We start from the raw sequence: 20,572 nt of genomic DNA, 5'->3' as shown, positions 1-20,572 counted from the left end.
CCACTTCATCTTTGCTGTGGTCAGATGGGAAGGTCCACAGGCTCAGTCGCTTGTTAGTCAACCTCTGGAGTTCTTGGGCTTCCAGCTTTTTCTATCCTTGCTGGCCTGCAGTTCTCTCAGGACATTTTTGTTTGTTTGTTTTTGTTCCTGCATCTGTTGTTAATGCTTTTAAGTTGTTATTAATACATTTTTTCTGTTTCTTGGTTTTCAGATGCCCCTGTTGAAGATTATCAAGGTAGGTGATGGGGGCATTGCTTTTGCTTTCAAATAAGAATTAATTTTATGTCCTCTTGGTTTTTGTTTTGTCTGTGTAGACTTAAGCAGCGTACTGATGGCTGACACTTCTCTGGTGGCTTTCACTTAAGTCAGAGTAGTGGAAATTGGATGGGTGGAAAGGAGTGGTACTCCTCCCTTTAAGAAGCTGGGTTATGAAGGGATCCCTGTGAGCAACCAACTGGGTCATGTCTGGCTAGTGTCTGTGTTGGGGGTTTGTTGGGTGGCACATGGTTTTACCCCTATCTCTTTCTCCCTCTCTTTTCAATGTTCACGTCCTTTAATCTTTATTTAAATCTTCCTAATGGTGAACTTGAATATTGTTATCTGGAATGTACATGTTCTTGGACTTAATATTAAAAGATAAAGTGTCCTTGACTTTCTCAGCAGTAAAGTCTACATAACAATTTCTTGGAAGAGTCTAAACTTTCATGACAAGTGCCTCACCTTGGTAAAATGAAGCATTACTACATAGTAGTGTCCTCTTCTGCACGTTTCTTAATGGCAGTAGTATTTATTCTGATTCAAGATAATTTACAAATTAAACAATCGATTCAGGCACTCATGGCAGGCTCTGTTATTTGCTAACACATCCCTCAGTTCGCTCACTTCCAGGGTTATTACAATTTTGCCTTGCTATATTAGTTTGTATTTCTATATTGTTTCTGACCTTACTTGGAAATTCAGTATAGTTTTAGTTTTTCTACATCATATATTTTTAGTTCAATTTGGTTTTTATTTCACAAAGACATTTCTATTTTATTTTTATATCTTTAGTTTCAGTTTTAGTAATTATGGCATAGTGAAAGAGCTACTATGGAGTTTAGTTTTGAGTCACAACCAAAACTGTACACTTAGTGGGTTTGAATATGATAAAAGTTTAATGTTAGTGGACGCTTACAACACTACGTGGTTTACTATCTGGTTTTGTTTTTGTCTGATAAAAACAAGCAGAATCAAAACCAGATACTGAATGTGAACAATTTTATGCAAGTTTATTATTTTTAAAACATTTTCTATGTCATTTGTGCTGAACAAATGTGCGCTGACTGTTGACACTTTTCAACTTTTCCTGTTTTTACCCAAAATAGGCCAATTTGTAATGAAATTTATGTAAATTTTAAGGTTTGAGGGTTTGTTACACTAAATGTCTACAGCACACAACATATCCTGCTCCAAGAAAATGTCCTTACAATTAATGCCACCAATATTGCATTCAAAAATCACTCATACTGGGCTTTGTTATTTTCTACTATCCATAATGATCTCTGATTCCATCTCAGGTACATAGAATTTATAGACAGAGTTTTACCACCTGCAGGCCTGAAGGGATATAAAAAATTAGAAAATAGATTGTACTGTGTCCTGACAGGTGTGCTCATGAAAATCATTGGGGCTTAGGAAGAACAGGGCTCTTAGGCTTGAATCAGTGTGCAGACCCCACCTAGCTGTACTGAGGGAAATAAAGAAAAACACGCATTTAAAGGTAAAGGTTAAGGGCAGTGAGACTTGAATAGTCCATGCATAAGAACAGTAAACCCATAATGAGCAGAGCAAGAGCATATAATAGGAGTATAGACGGGCACAAAATGACAGAAGCAGCATCTGAGATTAGGAACAATATATGCATTATCTAAACCTGCTTATCCAGAACAGGATTGCAGGAAACCTGGAGCCTACCCCAGCAGGTCTGGATGCAAGGCAGGAAAAATCCCTGGTATGCAATATGTATGATATGGCTAATGTTAAGAACAAAAACAGTATGATATTTCAACTATCTATTTTAAGAGAGCGAGAGAAAGAGAGAAAAATTAAAAAATGGGACAAATATTTTAAAACATAATTCTGCTACTGGATTATTTTCACAGTATCAGGTATTTTGAGGTGTGAATATAAACTAAAAAGAGATAAATTAATAAATATAGAATTAATACAGAAACACATTAGTAGGCTTTGTTTTTCACCAGTTGGCAGACTCTCTTCCCCTACCTACCCATAATTCAGTAGAAACATTGTTAACTCAGGACTTTTACAATGTTTGTATCGCTTCATTGTTAAACGATTTTTTTTAAAGCAAAAATGATTGTTCAGTAACAATATGCTGATCTTGTATGATGACCTAGTCAGTCTCTCAATTATTTATTTACAAAAAGGATATCTCCTGTATGAAGTGGGAGGTGAATTATTGTGAACAGAACGCAAGCACCAGAGAAATAAACTGAAATGTTACTTGCTTGTGATTTTTCTGTCCATACGGTAAAGGTTTTGTTGAGCAGCACATTCTGATTTCAGGCATTTGAATTACATCTTGATACATAACAAGCGTAAACAAAGGCGGCACAGTGGATCGCTTTGTATTTCACTCGTCTTACATGCCTAATTCAGCTTGCTGTGTCACTGAAAATGCTGAGTGAACGCCCACCCTCCGTCACCAGCCGCTGTTCACCGGATGGACATATGTGGGCGGCTCGTGGTCGATTAGTTTCTGTTTTAGAGTTAAAAGTTACAAGGGTTAAAGACTAAACACTAAAGACTAACAAATATTTTAGTAAATTATTCTTTTATTTCAGTTAGTCTTTCCAGCTACTTTAATAGTTTAGTTTAGTTTTATTTTTGCATTTTAATTTTGTTAATTATTTTATTTCATTTAATAAAAATGTTTTTTTTAGTAATAGTTTCAGTTTTGATTTTAGTTTTGGTTAACTATAATAATCTTGCTCACTTCCTATGTTAGTTCACTTTTGACCATAACCTCATTGACATTCCATTTCAACAATCCATTGTCAAACAGTATTCATTGATTTCCTCCCACCATGATCGTCATCTTAGTGATTACATATTCACACCTAAATTGTTTTCTTTTGTATTTTAAACTCCTAGATGATTTCTTACCATCTCACTGATCACAAATGAGTTTTCTCTTCACTTTCCCTTTTCTTTGCATTCTCTAAGACTGGATGTTGGAATTTTAACTTGCCTTTGCTGAAGATTGTTGGCTTCTATCAAAAACTCGAGTTAAAACTAGATAAACTGACTTCTGTAAATCAACCAGCTTTCAAGTGGCATGTCATTACAGTAAATATTTAATTTCTGACTTCACAGTCTCTCATGAATCTTGTTCAGAAGCCATTAAGAAGGGCAATAGAATGTTCAGTTATGTAGCACCATGATGTGTAGAGTGTAAGTTCAAAGAGATTATGCTGAAGCTTAATGACACACTGGTGAGGCCTCATCTGGAGTTTTGTGTACAGTTTTGGTCTCCAGTGTCCAAAAAGGACAAAGGAGTGTTAGAAACAACCATGACTGCATTACTGCAAGAGATGAATTATCTGGAAGATTAAAAGATCTGGGCCTTTATAGCTTTTGCAAAGGAGGTTAAGAGTGAAGTGTTTAAAATTATGAAGGGAATTAGTCCAGTGGATCGAGACTTTAAAATTAGTTCATCAAGAACAACAGGAAAACAGTTGGAAACTTGTGAAGGGTAAATTTTACACAATTTTTTCACAAAGAGAACCATAAACACCTTGAATAAGTGACCAGTTAATGTGGTAAACAGTAGGAATTTAGGGACCTTCAAAATGAGATCTGATGTCATTTTGGAAGAATAAAGTGGATAGGACTGGTGAATTTTGTCGACCTGTTTTTGTCCAGATTGTTCTAATGTTCAAAGAAATGGTGTAGCCCACTTGACTAGCCAGAAAACCAAAAACATCTCACAGCCTTAGAATGTACACATTGTTACAAAACAGACCCTGATCACAAAATACTGATAGTCTGTACTAAAATAGAGTTTCCTCTGTTCAGACTAAATCTATTCAGAGCTTTTCTTTGAAATAATTAGCTCCTCTCTATCAAATATGAACTCTTTCCTAGATGAAGTGGTTCTTCAAATGCTAAATAATACATACGATTTTATCCTTGACTTCTCTCTCTCAGTCAATGAGCGAAAAGTAGTTCCCCAAGCCCTGATCGGATTTCTTCAGACATTTTATCCTTTTATGGGAAACATCTATTTAACATAAGGTTCCTTATGCTCAAGTCTGACATTTTTTCCACTAAATCAAATATCTCATTCAATATGGCCTTAAAGACCCTTTAACTTAAACAGGACAAAAACTGATCGCCTGATCCCTTTAAATGTCTCTCACTCTAATTGCTAATTCCCAGTATGAATGAAGATGTGTGGGTGTTTCAAGGGTAAAAATTGATAAAGTTTTTTGGACATAATTTTTATGGACGCACAAAGCTCTGTAAATCATATCACAGAAAAAAAAGATTACTTTTAAGTTCAAATTCAAGATCTGAAACATCAGAATGAGATAAAAAGTGTTGGACTGTCACCACAGCCTGTACTCTTGGTTTTTATGTTAATATAACAGTTTGCTTAATATATGATGGAGGGAGACAGGAGCCTATCTGGCAGAAGTGGTTGCAAACCAAGAACTAGCCCTAGGCAGAGCACAAGCCCATATAAAACCCAATCACATACACAAACAAAAGTGCAGGAACAATTGGGAATCACCAAATACCCTAGCATACATGGCCTTGGGGATATGAGAAGGACGCCAGAGCACCCAGAGGAATTCCCTTGGATATGGCCATAAGCTAAATAACTAAATCAATGCATAAAATGATGTGCCCAGAAAACGATTCTTCTCATGGTGTCCCCATGTTTTTTCCCTCTCCCCAGACAACCCTCTTACCATTGTTTATCTCAGTGTTGGACTCAGTCTGGGCTTTCTAATACTTCTGCTGTTGCTGTTTGTATACCACAGGACTAGAGGTGAGTGGACAGCACTTACAGTTGCATTAAACTGGGGGGTCACTGATTGCACTACATTGTTCAAATTGTTAACCAAGCCAGCATTTCACTTGAGTGCAGGAAAGAGAGACTGAAGAAATGGGTCAAAGTGTGTCAATAAAAATGCATTTGGAGGGGAAGAGCATCAAGGGGTCAGGGAGATGGAAGGGACTTTAGTTCAACAGCTTGCAAGCAAGTCTAGTGCAGGAAGATACAAGTAGGAGAAGATTATAGGAGATACAAAAGGAAGAGAAGACAGAAATTGGCTTTATTGTTTCCCTAGCTGTATTTCCTGATGTCCACATTTAATGTGCTCATCAGTAGTTCTGCTTTACAATGAATACATTTTAATTGTTTTATTATTATTTTTTTTTTGATACAGGCATTGGAGGTAAAACAATCAGGTGAGTCTTTCTAATGTCTATAAATAGAGATTTATATCACAGGGGGCCACAGGCAGTGCCAAACTCAGCCAAACTGGAACCTTAAGCGGACTTTTCTTTGGGCCCAACACACATCCACTACATTAGTATTTCTTATAACAGCTTTAATTTGAACAATAAATATATAAAAATTAATAATAAATAAGCAAAGAAGTACAAAGTTCAAACTTAGCTATAACTTTTAACATCAACTGCAAATAATCAAAACTTGAAATTGAATGTTTAGGGGTCTCTTCAGTCTCTTTGTTGCATATCACAACAGCACACATCTATATTTTATGGAGGCAAAGACATCTGTGAGATCAACAGACAATAGCGTCTGTGCCAGGTCTGAGTTGGTGCTGATGATAGCCAAGCTCCTCATTGTTTTTGTGCCGCAGATGACTTTGAGTATATTATGATCAGCTGAAGTTTAGAAAAACTTTGCTCAGCAAATGCAACTGTAACTGGGAGGGTTGCTGCAAGCCAGTAAGTAATCCTTAGAATTGGACTTTAATGGTATTTAATGTCAATGATATACAAATTGATTTGTTTCCTTTATAAACTAAGGTGTAATTAATAATAATAATATTAATAATAATAATAATGGCACAAGGTAACATTGTGCTGTTAATTTTTGTTACTTGATATAGTCAACAGTATCACTTGTGACGTGTGATACAACAACAAAAACATCTATCCATCCATCCATTATCCAACCCGCTATATCCTAACTACAGGGTCACGGGGGTCTGCTGGAGCCAATCCCAGGGTGCAACACAGGGCGCAAGGCAGGAAACAAACCCCAGGCAGGGCATCAACCCACCACAGGGCACACACACACCAAACACCAAGCACACACTAGGGACAATTTAGAATCAGCAATGCACCTGACCTGCATGTCTCTTGACTGTGGGAGGAAACTGGAGTACTCGGAGGAAACCCACGCAGACATGGGGAGAACATGCAAACTCCACGCAGGGAGGACCCGGGAAGCGAACCCGGGTCTCCTAACTGCGAGGCAGCAGCACTATATTAAAAACAATTTTAATTAATTCATTTTTAACCATTGCTACTACTTATAATAAAGATAATATAAAATACAACAACTAATACTGCTACTAACATATAAAATACTTCTACTAATAATGATTAAAAACTACCACTACTACTACTGAACGTGCTTAATAAACTTACATAGTGCGGTAAATACAGGGTCAAAATGAAACTGAATATTCAGATATTTATAAAATGAATATGTGAATGTATCACCTACACTTATGAATTTGTCTAAACTGCATTTTGTCCTTCCAAAGAGAGCAGGTAACAATAAGGCATTCACTAAGTTATTAATGTTAGCTGCCAATAAAGATGAACCAACAGTTGAAGTTCATCAGAGCTGATTGCTCTTTTTGGATGTCGAAGTTGCTTTGCCTGGTGCTTTTCTGCAGTTCAGCCAATCACTAACTTGTAAGCAGAGAACCACCTGAGTGTGTCAGTGACATCTACAAACGTGTCCTCAGTGCAACACTTCATATGTTGACTAACATTAGCAGCCTTTAACAATCTTAGAAGGCCTGAGGTCTTTATGGTGGTAATAAATCCTCACCCATGTGTTGGTTAAGTACTGTAATGTCAGATAAAATCTGGTAAATACTCGATATCAAAAATGTTACCCATAATGCTACTCCATTGTTACTCCAGTAAGATTTAGTGAAGATGCAATTGATGTGACAATAGCCAGATTACTGGAGGTTGCACAAATTTAGAGTAGTCAATACACCTGCAAATGCAGCACAAGCTGCTTCTTCATGCTTTCATTTTTTTTTCTGTGCTCCTGACTGGTGTTAACTTGATGATGTCTTTCTTTCTGTCTGCTTGTTAATGGAAAATGATTACAACAGGTGACTGTCAACAATGTTAATTTGACAATTCATGAAAAATCAGTACCCTAAATGGGTTTGCATATAAGTGGGCCCTGGATGGACTGTCACCCTGGCCAGGGCTGCTTCCTTCCTTTCACCCAGTGCTGCCATGATATGCTCTGGCCACATGTGATACTTAATTGTATTGAACAGGTTGATGAATATTATATTACTTTATTCCTGTTGACACTGAATGACTGTTTGTTTTAAATTTCTACGAAGCATCTCAAGCTCCATGTACAATACAATACAATACAATACAATTTATTTGTGTATAGCCCTAAATCACACAAAAAGTGCCAAAATGGGCTTTAACAGGCCCTGCCTCTTGACAACACCCCAGCCTTGACTCTCTAAGAAGACAAGGAAAAAATCCCCATAAAATCGCTTGTAGGGAAAAAATGGAGGAAACCTTGGGAAAGACAGTTCAAAAAGAGACCCCTTTCTAGGTAGGTTGGGTGTGCAATGAGTGTCAAAAAGAAGGGGGTCAATACAATACAATACACAGAACAAAATCCTCAAAACAGTAGAAAAATAAAACTTTTACAAGTAAGGAGCAGAATGTAACAGTAGATGATATCACAGGATATGATTTGGATTTGTTGTAAACACAGCACTTCTTGCAGTTGCAAGTATCCGTTCTAAAAGCAAGTAACTGATTGCTGAATTTGTTAAGCTATCAAAAAGAAATGGCAGAGAATCATAAAGTCTTGTGCAGTGCAGCAGTGACCCCTAGAGGCCAAACACACTTCAGCCCACAGAGCAGATGGCAAACAGCCTGTCCTTGTCCTCTCTCTGTATTACAAATGCAGTTTAGAATCAATTAACATTCTGTTTTATGATTTTTGTTTCTCGTAGTAGAATGGAGAAAGAGGAGGAAGTGATTACCAGCAATGGAGGAGCTCAACAAATCGATACATTTAATAAGGAAGGTGGGTGAATTTATATCAGTTTATACGTGTACTGGCTCAGGGGGCCAACACTGATTTGTAAATATTAAGCAGCAACAGTAAAGTGCATATATGACTATTGTGAAACATACTTAGGAATATCTAGTTGACATTTTGGGTTAAAATGTATTAATGTATATTAGAATTAAAAGATGCAGGTATACTCAGTTGACACCTCAGAAGACAAAAACAAACCTCGAGTTACATGTTTTGTTGGGGAAGACTTTCAGGAGGCTTTTCTAACCCATAAAGACACACATCATCTCAAATGGGACTCCCAGCTAAATTCCACTTTCTAGGCATAACATACTACAGTTTAATGCGCTCATGCTGAAGTCCAATGCTATACAAAGGGTAAGATGACCTGGAATTGTTCTAAAGTTCTTGATCATTTCTTTGCTTGGGAAAAATAACTTTGCTCAACTAGATTCAAAGCAAAAAGCAACAATGTTAGAACACAAATTTCAAAATTAAGGAGAAATAGAAAATAAAACATTGCTGTCCATCTGGACCTTCCCATAGAAGACGTGTCATTATCTGTTACATGAGTGGCAGCCTCACTTTTCTGCTTTCTAATGCCATGACAGCTCATCCTCTTTTTATCTATCTATCTATCTATCTATCTATCTATCTATCTATCTATCTATCTATCTATCTATCTATCTATCTATTTGATTTCATCTATCTTTATCTTTTGGCTCTTGCATTTCAGGCCTGTCAAGTCCACCGGCTGTGAGCTTTTCTCTAACTATCATCAGCAGCAGTTCAAGCCCATCCCAAGTTGCAGACTAAGACTTATAATTGTTTTAAAGGGGTTTGTTTTTCCTACAAAACTCCAGAACAGTTGCAATGTCCTTATTGGTCCATGAATGATTTATGTCCCTGAATTTATAGATAACCCCTAAACACAATGTAGCCTTCTATACTCTGTCTTAATCCGTGTCCAGTTTTATCGTGCTTCAATTGAAAGCATCTTTACTTTTTCTGTAACCGTATGGCAATGGTTTTCAAACTTTGTTTTTCTCGTGATCCAATTTTGTCCAATGCGTCACTTTGTGACCCGTACTTTCCATGGAACAGCTGCTGTTCCCCCAAAAATCACTCTTGCTGCTTGGAGAATTACTGACGAATGTCGTGTCTTATTCCCTTTGGGGGAAGGTGGGAGGTTTGGTTTGGGGGTCTTCCCTCTTCAAGAATTACCAACAAACAGCATCTGAGGGGTTTGTTTCATCCATGTAACTCTTTGAAACACTTTCTCATTCACTTCAATTTTAGCTGACTGACTGTGACCGAATTACGGATATCTTGCAACCCACAGTTTAAGAATCACTGCGCTATGGCATGTCAATGCATCTGCTCACTCAAAACATAAATTGCAGTGTGTCATTCAGTCAGCAGAAAACATTGTAAGCCTAAATCTGGACTTTACGGAGAACCTACATACATCACGGGTCATAAAATGTGCTGGAAATATAATTAAAGATGACATTCGCCTGTCAATAAAAGCAAGTATTAAATACATGAAGAGTTTCTTATCTACTGCAGTCACTCTGGTTAAACCCAGTCTCTGATTCATGTCTGTTTCTCCCTGATCTCAAAATTATATTTACTATGTAAAGGCGTACATGATATGCTGTATGACTGGACATGAGTGCAATTCTGCATCGTCAAATTGTTTTATAAATTTTGTTTTTGTGCGGTATAACATTACTTGCTACAGCTGTATATACGGCTCTACATGACCCCATCTTAGCACTGTGTATTGTACTATTTAGTGTATTTACTCTTGTCACCAAGAGAAATTCCTGGAAAATAAAAAATGAATTCAATTTAAAAATATTTTCAGACTGTTTGCTCTCTGATTTGAGTAGCAAGCTCCTATTTTTTTCAAATACCTCTCTATCAATCCCTTCAAAGCTTATCTTTTATTTTTGCTCAATGATCATTTTCTCCCAGAACCCCCATAACACTTACAAGGTCTTCTGACCTTTGGCATCTGCTGTTAATTTGAAGACTTCCTGACCAACTGCTGCTATGATCTCCTAGTTCTCCCGCACTTGACCTCAGTCTTCCAAAACAGTGAAAAGATATAATAGCTAAAAAATTTACAATCATACATTAATAATCAATAAAGAAATTAAACATAATGTAACAATAAATCAACCAACAATATCAAAGATCACAGAGCAAAGTTTTTTTTTTCTTCAATTAGTTAGAGCATCACAGAACAGATGGGTCTTCAATTACTTCTTAAATACATTGAGAGAGTCAGCAGTACGAATGGAGGTGGGCAGCTTGTTCCACCAACTAGGAGCTACACAGGAAAAGAGTCTGGATTGAGGCTTGATACCACGCTGAAGTGGCATCACCAGATGCTGTTCATTAGCAGAACTGAGTGGTCGGGGAAGGAGCAGAGCACCTCACCAGTGTCTCCATGTACACAGGTGCAGACTTTTGACTACTCTGTAATAATAATAATAATTATAATACATTTTATTTATATAGCGTCTTTTCCCTTGCTCAAGGCACTTCACAGAGTTTAGGAAAGAACGGCAGGGTATACAGTATATAGCATTGTACTAAACCAGATAAATTAATAAAGAAGATTATGATAGTAAACTCAGAGAAAAGCCTAACAGACAACATAACTGATGGTCTGCACACACACACACACACACACACACAGGTTACATGAGCATCTTGACATAGAGGTAAACTGAAAGAAGGGTAATAAAGTCAAGTAGAGCTAAAAGCCTTCCTGAACAGATGAGTTTTGAGTTGTTTTTTTAAAGAATTCATGGAGTCAGCGGATCTGATTACTTTTGGTAGGTCATTCCAGAGTCTGGGCGCTATACAGCGGAAGGCCCGTTCACCAATGGAGTGTAGATTAGTGTTGGGCACAACAAGATTACCAGAATCAGTGAACCTTAGTGGGTGGACAGGCACATAGTAATGGAAAAGGTCACTGATGTAGTTTGGCGCAAGGCCGTTTAAAGCTTTGTAGGTTTTATATTCAATTCTGTAAGACACAGGGAGCCAGTGAAGGTGAAGCAGGATGGGTGTGATGTGCTCACTGCTGCTGGTCCATATAAGGACTCTTGGAGCCAAGTTTTGAATCAACTGGAGCTGTGATATAAGATTAGAAGGGGCACCTGCCAGTAGGGAGTTACAATAATCGATGCGGGATGTGATAAAAGCATGGACAAGTTTCTCAGCATTAGAAAAGAAGAGGAAGAAGTGAACACGGGATATGTTATGTAGGTGAAAGTAAGAAAGTTTCTTAATGTGATTTATGTGGGTGGAATAAGAAAGGGAGGAATCAAAAATGTTTCAGTAGAGGCAGGTCTGATGAGATCACCGCCAAGATGGACGGGGAAGGAGCTCATTTTATTAAGTTGCACTTTAGTCCCAATTTGCAGGAGTTCAGTTTTGTTGCAATTTAATTTTAAAGAGTTCTGCTCCATTCAGGTTTTAATTTCACTGAGGCAAGTTGTCAGCTGGAAAATCTCTGATGAAGTTCCACTTTTAACATTGAAATAGAGTTGCGTATCGTCTGCATAAAAATGAGAACTCAGTCCATAGCTACGAATAATATGGCCAAGGGGAAGCATATAAATACAGAAGAGAAGAGGGCCGAGGACAGAGCCCTGAGGAGCTCCTTGTGTGACTGCCACTGAACTGGACTTGCTGGTACCAAGAATAACAAACTCTTGCCTATCAGTCAGATAGGACATGTACCACTGGAGGGCAGTGCCAGAGATACTCAGCATGTTCTCCATTCTGGACAGTAGAATGTCATGTCTGACCTGAGTGTCAAATGCTGCACTGGGGCCTAACAGAATTAATATGCTGGTTTGTCCAGAGTCTGCTGCTATAAGCAAATCATTGGTTACCTGTAGCAGAGCAGTTTCACAGCTTAGCTGTGCTCTGAAACCAGACTGAAAGGGTTCCATCAAATTATTAGAAGTTAAGTAGTTGGTGAGTTGGGAAGCTACAACACACTCAAGAACTTTTGACAGAGAAGGTAAGTGGGAAAATAGGCAGAAAACTGTAGGCCACCATCAGGGATTTGAACTTAATGAGTGCTTCTGCAGGGAGCCAATATAGCGACCAGAAGAGAGGTGGTACATGTGCCTCTCTCAGCTGGTTAAATACAAGATGGGCCACTGCATTTTGTACCATCGGCAGAAGCTTGATAGCACATGTGGGTACTCCTGCTAGTAGTCCTGATGTGACAAGACCAAAGCCTCTGCCAGAAGTTGTGCTTCATATTCCGATAGATAAGGTCTGATCTTGCGGATATTGTACAGCGTGAACCTGTAAGAACAAGAAACAGTAGAAATGTGGTCAGAAAAAGATAGTTGCTCATCAATAAGGCACATATACAAATACTTATACTAAGAAATACTAACACAGATAAATGACTTAAACAAAATATTTATTACAAATATATAATAATAAAAATAAATGATTTTGGTCTATGGCAGAACAAAAACAAACAACCCCCCCCACCAGCGTCTGCCCCACTCCACCTGAGACTGCTAATTAAATGAAAGTACATTTGCTCCAGGCTAACTGCAAGAGTAAATCTTTCTTTCTTTCTCTAAGGCCATTTTTGATTCCACTTTTAGTTCTTTGCCATCTTTTACCCCACCCCGAGTACTTTTTCATTCCATACTAGAATGGAGCACCTGGATCTTTCTCAGGAGACTACAAACACTGTCTTTTTGCTATGTCATCGACCATTAGTAGCCACAGGAACTCAGGTGAAATGTAGAGGTGCCAACCAGGCTACCCAGTTTACTTCTTTGCTAAAAGAACAAAAGAGCAAGTGTGCAACAGAGCAAAAACGAAGCAAATCAAATAAGTCATTGGCTATTATAGCATTTAATTAGGTTTACCAGGCTTGTCATCGGACTTCCTTCCCATAGATGGGTCGTCTTCCAAGTGAACCGCCACCTTCCACGAGTGCCCTCTTTTTATAGCTCCTGGTCTGGTCAGCTGACCTCACTGGATGGCTTCTCTTGGCTATGGGTAGGAAAGAAGATAAGGTGGTTACTGATTTTGCCCCCTGGTATCCCTGGATGGTAGTGTTTACCTTGGAAGAGCTGTGAAGGAGACCATCTGACACGCATGTGTGTCAGCTGGTACATGGGATCAACGACCTTCCATCCAATAAAGTGATTAAAGTTAAGCTGCACACTTTTTTAGTTAATAAATGAGCATGGTGGTCTTTCAGTCAAGTCAGTGGGAGTGCCATCCATCCATCCGTTATCCAACCCACTATATCCTAACTACAGGGTCATGGGGGTCTGCTGCAGTCAATTCCAGCCAACACAGAGCGCAAGGCAGGAAACAAACCCCTGGCAGAGCACCAACCCACTGCAGGGCACACACACCAAGCACACACTAGGGACAATTTAGGATTGCCAATGCACCTAACATGCATGTCTTTGAACTGTGGGAGGAAACCCACGCAGACAAGGGGAGAACATGCAAACTCCGGGAGGACCCGAGAAGCGAACCCAAGTCTCCTACCTGTGAGACAGCAGCGCTACCACTGTGCCACTGTGCTGGGAGCGCCGTGTCAAGTCATATTAACTCAAGATGTTCACTAAATGCAGGTTCAGAGTGCTAGAACAAGTTCAGTAATATCCTTGACAAACTGCAAAATGCACACACATAGAAGTACAGCTTAGCTTAAATAAAGTATTAAACACCAAAGGATTGTAATACTATACATCCAATAATATTATTGCAGAGATATGTCCAGTTGACAGTGGAGAAGAGAAAAATAAAAACTCCTGTCTGCGCCTCTTTCATTTTTTTAAAATGTATTTTAACCAATGAAACCGTGACTTTGCCCCTCGCTATGCCTAACCATCTAGTTAGTTATTAAGTCGACGTTCAATTAAAATAATGAAAACAAAAGTAATCCAGGTGGATTTACTTGGTCATAAGTAAACTTCATTAATAATTTTAATATTAATCACCTAAACCAAAATTAACCACAATGTAAATGTATGTCAGAAAGTTGCATCTTATTATTTATTGAATATGAAGGTAGAAATTTAAATAAAATAAACTGTTACCTCCTGCTTTCTCCATTCTATAGAAGAAGATCCAGGCAAGTTGTACTCTGAGCTGGTGGACCCTCCTATGGACAAGAGCAAAGGTGAGAGTGATTTTCTCTTTCTTACAGGTCTGTTATTTCTTCTTATTGCCTCTTATAAACAGCAGCCCTGTTGGACTGAATTCTTAAGTTTTTAATTGTCGTTATTAATTTCCCATTTACAGTACCTTTGGTATAGATGTTGACCTGGGCGACTTTTGCTTAGCAATTGGTGTTTTTCGCAGGTTATGTTTTCTGACATCCAAATCAGATGGTCCCACGTCTCTTGATCTCTGACCTGTGTTGCCCTTCTGTCTTTCTCATCTTCTTTTTTCCCTTTATTTGTTAAAATGCACCCATGGGGTTTCTGGACATGTGACATTCAACACATTTGACTAGAAATTTTATCCTTATGACGAATGACTCTGATCAAAGTGTTTGATCTTTTCATTACCTCCTCAGTCCTTCCTTTCTCAAACTGTAAACTAATTCTGTAATATCTAGTTCACAGATTATAAATTAATTAATATGGGTTCTGTGGCATTTGTTATTATTTCCATTCTTTTCTCTCTCCACTATCAACTTGTTATTTGAATAACACAGAATAGTACAACACGGGAAGAATGTACAAGAAAAATCTTTGCAATGCCTTTCATTAAAGTTTTCTAATGTCAGTTCATCCTTTTTTACATGAGCAAAATAATAACATAATTAAAATATAATAGAAACAGTGTGCAGTTCAAAAATTGAGGATTGCCCAAACCAGGACACCCAGCAATCCCAGAAAGTCCAAAAAGAGGAGCAGTAATTGACCTAACACTTAGGAGATAGTTGTGATAGGCAGTGCTCTGTTTTCTATTTTACACATAATTGTGAATTTGTTAACACGTTGTCTTTAAGTAGGCAGAGGTGAAGATTACATAAAGAGAGTTTTGGTCCTGACACTGCACTGATATTTTCAGACCAACAACCCAACTCCCTCCAGGAAAAAAATACACTAGTGGAGCTGGACTTGGATACATCTTACATATACTTTCAGAAAATCCACACCTTACACAACATGAGTGTTTTATGAGTGAAAGTATTTGATTTGGGAGATTACCGGGTCACTCTTGCATTTATGGAGAAGCAAAATCCGATGGAATCCAGGGAGAGTAAAACCAGGAATTTCCAAAAGTCACATGACTGACAGGGGTTAATCGATTACTAGACCTAATGAAGTGGACAATCAGGGTATCTAATAGGCACCATTATGTGGCTACATTATACACTGTGATGAGGAACACCCTGAATATTATAAGAGCTATCTATGATACGTTCTGTGAAATCTAAAACACTGAAATTTGCAATATAAAGTAGCTGTTTAATGTTTTCTTTTTTTCTGTTGTTTAGGTGCTGCTGTAGAGTCCCATGATGATGTTGTTTATTCTGACCTTGTAAAAGAAAAATTAATGAAGAAGAGAGGTGGGTCTACTTCAGTCAAATAGCCCATCAGGCTGATTGACCTTTTCCATGCACAAAGACACTAACTGCAAAATTTACTGCAAAGCGTCCCTCTACTGTAATTCATCATTTAATGTGTCCAAATATGATTCTATGTGATTTTTGAGTCATTAATTATTTTTTAACTCCTTTATAACATGAAGATTTGCCTCTGAATGCAGTAATCTGAATCTGTTTACTTTGATAGAGGAAATGCCAGAAGCATCCCCAGAAGTGATGTACTCAGATATCAAATTGAAGAATGCCACAGGTAAGACTAAATTGGTGAGGAAGATTGAACTTGTAATGTACCAATAAACTACAACAGTACAATAGTGCAGCTGGGATCAGTATTTCTGACAGGACATTAGCAGACTTTGATCTAATGATTGGATGCTCATCTCCTTAATTGTTGAGACTGCAAGACATTAATCCTTCATGTTAAACCTGTTCTTTTGCAGGTTAGTTTCAGAGCATTGGTTGCCCCAGTAATTGAGCCAGACTTTGTGAAATCTTTTCTTCTGGAACAGGCAAATCCTGAGCCTGATTCAAAAAGTAGGATTAGCGAGTTACTGACATCTTTGGCCTTATGGATCATGTAATTCTAGTTCAAATCTAGGTTTTCTCCAGTGTTCTCCACTGAATTAGCCCAGTTTTCTGACATAATTTAAGTGGATTTCACACTAATCCTGCTTTCTGGAACAGACCCCTGATAATGTGGTACAGGCTGCTAACAAACATAACACAAAATGTTTGTCACCATTCCACTGCTTGGTCTGCCATAAACAAGAATGGTTTATACAAACTCTTGCCCACAGTGTTCGACTCAATTGATCAAGCTGCCCTGTGGGACATCATGAGGGTTCACGGGATCCCCTCAAGGTTGCTGGATATCATGGCGCCGGCCTGTACACTGGTATTGTGAGTGCTGTGCAGAATGGAGGCAGAACCTCTGTGTTTTTCCAGTTGATTCTGGGGTTCGTCAGGGGTGTGTTCTTGCTCCTACTCTGGTCAATGCTTGTATGGACTGGGTGTTGGGCAAGGTCATGGGGGTCCAGCGGCTGATGATGCTGTGATCTTCGCAGAGTCAAAGGAGGCTCTGATCGGGGCACTTGAGAGACTGAGTGAGAAGCCTGAGTGTCTGGGCTTGCAAATGTCCTGGATAAAAAAACAAGATCCAGGCCTTTAATGACCTCTTAGGAACAGCCATCAGCAGTGTGTCTGTTTGCGGAGAGAGTGTAGACCTCATCGAGAGGTTTACTTACCTTGGCAGTGATATTCATGTCTCTGGTGACTCTTCCTATGAAGTCAGTAGACGGAATGGGAGAGCATGGGGGGTCATGAGGTCACTGGAAAGGGGTGTGTGGCACTCCCGATATCTATGCAAAAGGACGAAGTCCAAGTCTTTAGAGTCCTGGTGCTTCCTGTCTTGCTATATGGTTGCGAGACATGGACGCTATCCAGTGACCTGAGATGAAGACTGGACTCCTTTGGTACTGTGTCTCTCCAAAAAATCCTTGGGTACCGTTGGTTTGACTTTGTGTTGAATGAGCGGTTGCTCATGGAGTCCCGAATGAGGCACATTACCTGCATTGTGAGGGACCATCACTTACGGCACTACGGCCATGTGGCGCGTTTTCCCGAGGGTGATCTGGCCCATAAGATCCTCTTTGTTGGGGACCCGTGGCTGGACCAGGCCAAGGGGTCGCCCACGTAACACCTGGCTGCAGCAGATAGAGGGTCATTTCTGGAGGGTGGGACTGGACCGTGCGTCTGCCTGAGGGATTGCAAACCGGGATCCTGAGTTGTTTCGTTGTGTAGTGGGTGCAGCAACGCACTGTACTAGTGCATGCTCCCCAACTTGACTTGATGTACATTAAGCTTACTGGCCTATAGCTGTTTGGATCTGCCCAATCACCTTTTTTAAATGATGGGATAATATTTGCCTTTTTCCAGTCCTTCAAAATTTCGCCAATGTTCAGTGACTTCCTAAAAATATGTGTCAAAGATTTATATGTCTACTCTCTAACCTCCTTAAGAACTCAAGAGTAAATATTTTCTGGTCCTGGTGATTTGTTTGATTTCAACATATTTAATCTAAGCAGCTCTTCTCTCTCTACAATTTCCAAATCTCTCAATACCTCTTTAGTAGTCCCTTTTACTGCTGGGAGATTATCCACTTCCTCATATGTAAAGACCTCAGAAAAATGTGAGTTTAGAGCATTTGCTATTTCACTGTTTGTATTTTTTTAATTCCACTTTAATATTCCTGATGCACTTGACCTCCTCCTTGACTGTTTTTTTACTACTAAAATACTGAAAGAATCTCTTTGGCTCATATTTTGCCTTATCTGCTATATTCCTCTCTAACTGTGTTTTAACTTTCCTAATATCCTTCCTAATGGTTGCCCTCAGGCTCTTATACATCTTACAATTCACATTGAAGTTTTAACATCTTGTAGGCTGATTTTGCTTCCCAATATAAATTAACGGCATACGTTACGAAGTGCTGCTTTTACTTTTTTTACAGTTATTAATTCCTTTCTTTAGTATTTGTTTAAGAGTCATGGATGAGCACAGTATTATGAATTTGTTTACCCAGGCAGGCAAAATGCCAGTATCATCAAAAAAGTCATTTACCCCCAAATTAAATATATCACGGATAAGACAAACTGAATGGAGTGGGGGGCGGACTGATAAAACAGAAATGAGGGAAGAAAGAATGCTAATGATGCAATGGGATAGCATCCACCCATAGGCACTATTCAAGTGTGTCCCTCACTTTTCCTCTCCGAACGAACCATTTTGGTATTCCAAATGTTTTCCACAGTCCTACTTTTTATCTTTGTTGAGAATTGCTAATGAACACACATTTTTTTTGCAGGTGCCTCCCCTGCTGCTGATCCAAATTCTCTTTATGCTTCAGTTATTCCAAGAAAAGACAAGGTAATTGACTTCAATATTTGGTTAACCACAAAGAGGTCTGGTGATTTCCTTAAGCTTCGCATCAATAAGCAGTTGGTAAACCACATAAATCTGAGCTGCTATTTCTTTTTTATACATATCAGGGTAAACAATGTGATGGTGTTAAGATTTTGTGAAATATAACAGCTTGAGAATGAAAATGAGCTCACTTCCTTAATAAATGTAAAAGCTGACAGTAAAACAACAACTATCACTCCATCACTGCTCACCGCCACCCACATTTCCTTCCCTTGGTCACTGTGTCTGACTGATTTTATCTCTCTTTCTGTTTTGGCTGACAGAAGTAAACAGATTGTGGTTTCCTGTGTCACATCTATGAAGCCGAAGCTACCTCAAGGTCTTCATCTGACAGACCTCTGCTTGTCTTCTATTTGTGGTTTACCAAGCTGGCCTGTTCTCATCTGCATGGAGTGGCTGGTTGTGTGGTATTTCCATACAGAATGTAATTATAGAACGCAGTACCTATGAGGTCAAGCATGTAATGCCCCAACATCACAAAAATGCCCTCAACATCAGTTACGAAATGCCCATTGGATTACACTATGGTTAAGATTAGGGCTGTGGGAGGATTATCTGACTCAAAGAGCATTTCGTGGCTAATGTTTCAGGCATTACCTGAACTACATCATAGGTATTTCAGGCTGCAGTTAAACCCATCTCGATGTTTTTAACATGGAAGCATTCAAAAGGAAAAACAGAGCAATGCAAGGAACACTGGCTGAGACTAAACCCATTCAACACAACAAAAGTGATCACATCTTATTCAAGCTAAGATATGAAGATACTCAGGGTGCTGCTGCCAACAAGAATCTCTGTTTCACCACATTATATAACTTAACCATTTTATTGACCTGACGTGAGTTTTTGTCTCTCCTTTCTTTGACATTTTGCGCTCTTTATACTAGTGGTGGCTCGTGAAGATCTCTGCTTATGCAAACTTACAAAAATCACCCTGGTAGTGCAAAAGTCCTAAATGTTTTTTCTCATTATATACTGTGGCTAGTTAGAGAGATTTCATTTTACCTATAATAAGCTCATCCTTTACTACAAATTACAAGCATTTTGATTTTAGATTTCTCTACAGAATTGTTTTACTGTAGTTTAGTAAGTAGGACTAAAATTTATATGTATTCTAGTTTCTCTGATAACTTTTTTCCAGGATAGTTTTAAATTTTTTGGTTTTGTTTGACATGACATGACATATAAAATAAAATGATACTGTGATTTGCATTTTCATTGTCTTTGTTTATTTCCATTGAACTTCTCTTGTGGCAGACTTCACTATAAATCGGTACTTTAAGTCACAATCAATTATCAACACCACCAATATTTTCAAAAAAGGCTCAACAGTGCATTCACTTTAATGTATGTCTGAAGAACGTCAATATGTCTTATTTATCTTCAACTGAACATTGGAATAATCTCTCTATTATTAAAAAAAAATCTTGGAAGGCTTGGAAGGAGATGATACATCATCTTCTCGGAAGATAATTTGACGTCACGCGAGACAAGGCAGTGAGATAAAAGGACAGCTGCTGTACAGGCTTTTAAATGATCGACACGCAGCGAGACAAGCAGAACACGCAGCAAGGCAGCAGCAGCAGAAAGACAGCAGCTGATCA

At 38.6% G+C, this 20,572-nt stretch overlaps 1 protein-coding gene across 2 annotated transcripts in view; it reads left to right on the top strand.

Moving 5' to 3' along the window:
• Nucleotides 1–20,134, top strand: part of LOC120518830 (sialoadhesin-like) — a 50,606-nt gene extending 30,472 nt beyond the window's left edge. Inside the window, exons 6-14 of one of the 2 annotated variants that reach the window (XM_039741821.1) lie at nucleotides 212–235; nucleotides 4,964–5,056; nucleotides 5,457–5,478; nucleotides 8,283–8,353; nucleotides 14,487–14,546; nucleotides 15,876–15,947; nucleotides 16,174–16,236; nucleotides 18,850–18,911; nucleotides 19,232–20,134. In XM_039741821.1, coding sequence (XP_039597755.1) covers nucleotides 212–235; nucleotides 4,964–5,056; nucleotides 5,457–5,478; nucleotides 8,283–8,353; nucleotides 14,487–14,546; nucleotides 15,876–15,947; nucleotides 16,174–16,236; nucleotides 18,850–18,911; nucleotides 19,232–19,237 — 473 coding nt within the window. In that variant the 3' untranslated portion in view covers nucleotides 19,238–20,134. Of the gene's footprint in view, nucleotides 1–211; nucleotides 236–4,963; nucleotides 5,057–5,456; nucleotides 5,479–8,279; nucleotides 8,354–14,486; nucleotides 14,547–15,875; nucleotides 15,948–16,173; nucleotides 16,237–18,849; nucleotides 18,912–19,231 lie in introns of both variants that reach the window. The other variant, XM_039741820.1, reaches the window with a different exon arrangement.
• The last annotated feature ends 438 nt before the right edge of the window (nucleotides 20,135–20,572 follow it).

The sequence above is a fragment of the Polypterus senegalus genome, chromosome 18, assembly GCF_016835505.1.
Source record: "Polypterus senegalus isolate Bchr_013 chromosome 18, ASM1683550v1, whole genome shotgun sequence".
Classification (NCBI taxonomy): Eukaryota; Metazoa; Chordata; class Cladistia; order Polypteriformes; family Polypteridae; genus Polypterus; species Polypterus senegalus.
The sequence above is the reverse complement of the archived record's forward strand: the minus strand, read 5'-3'. Positions and strand labels throughout refer to the sequence as shown.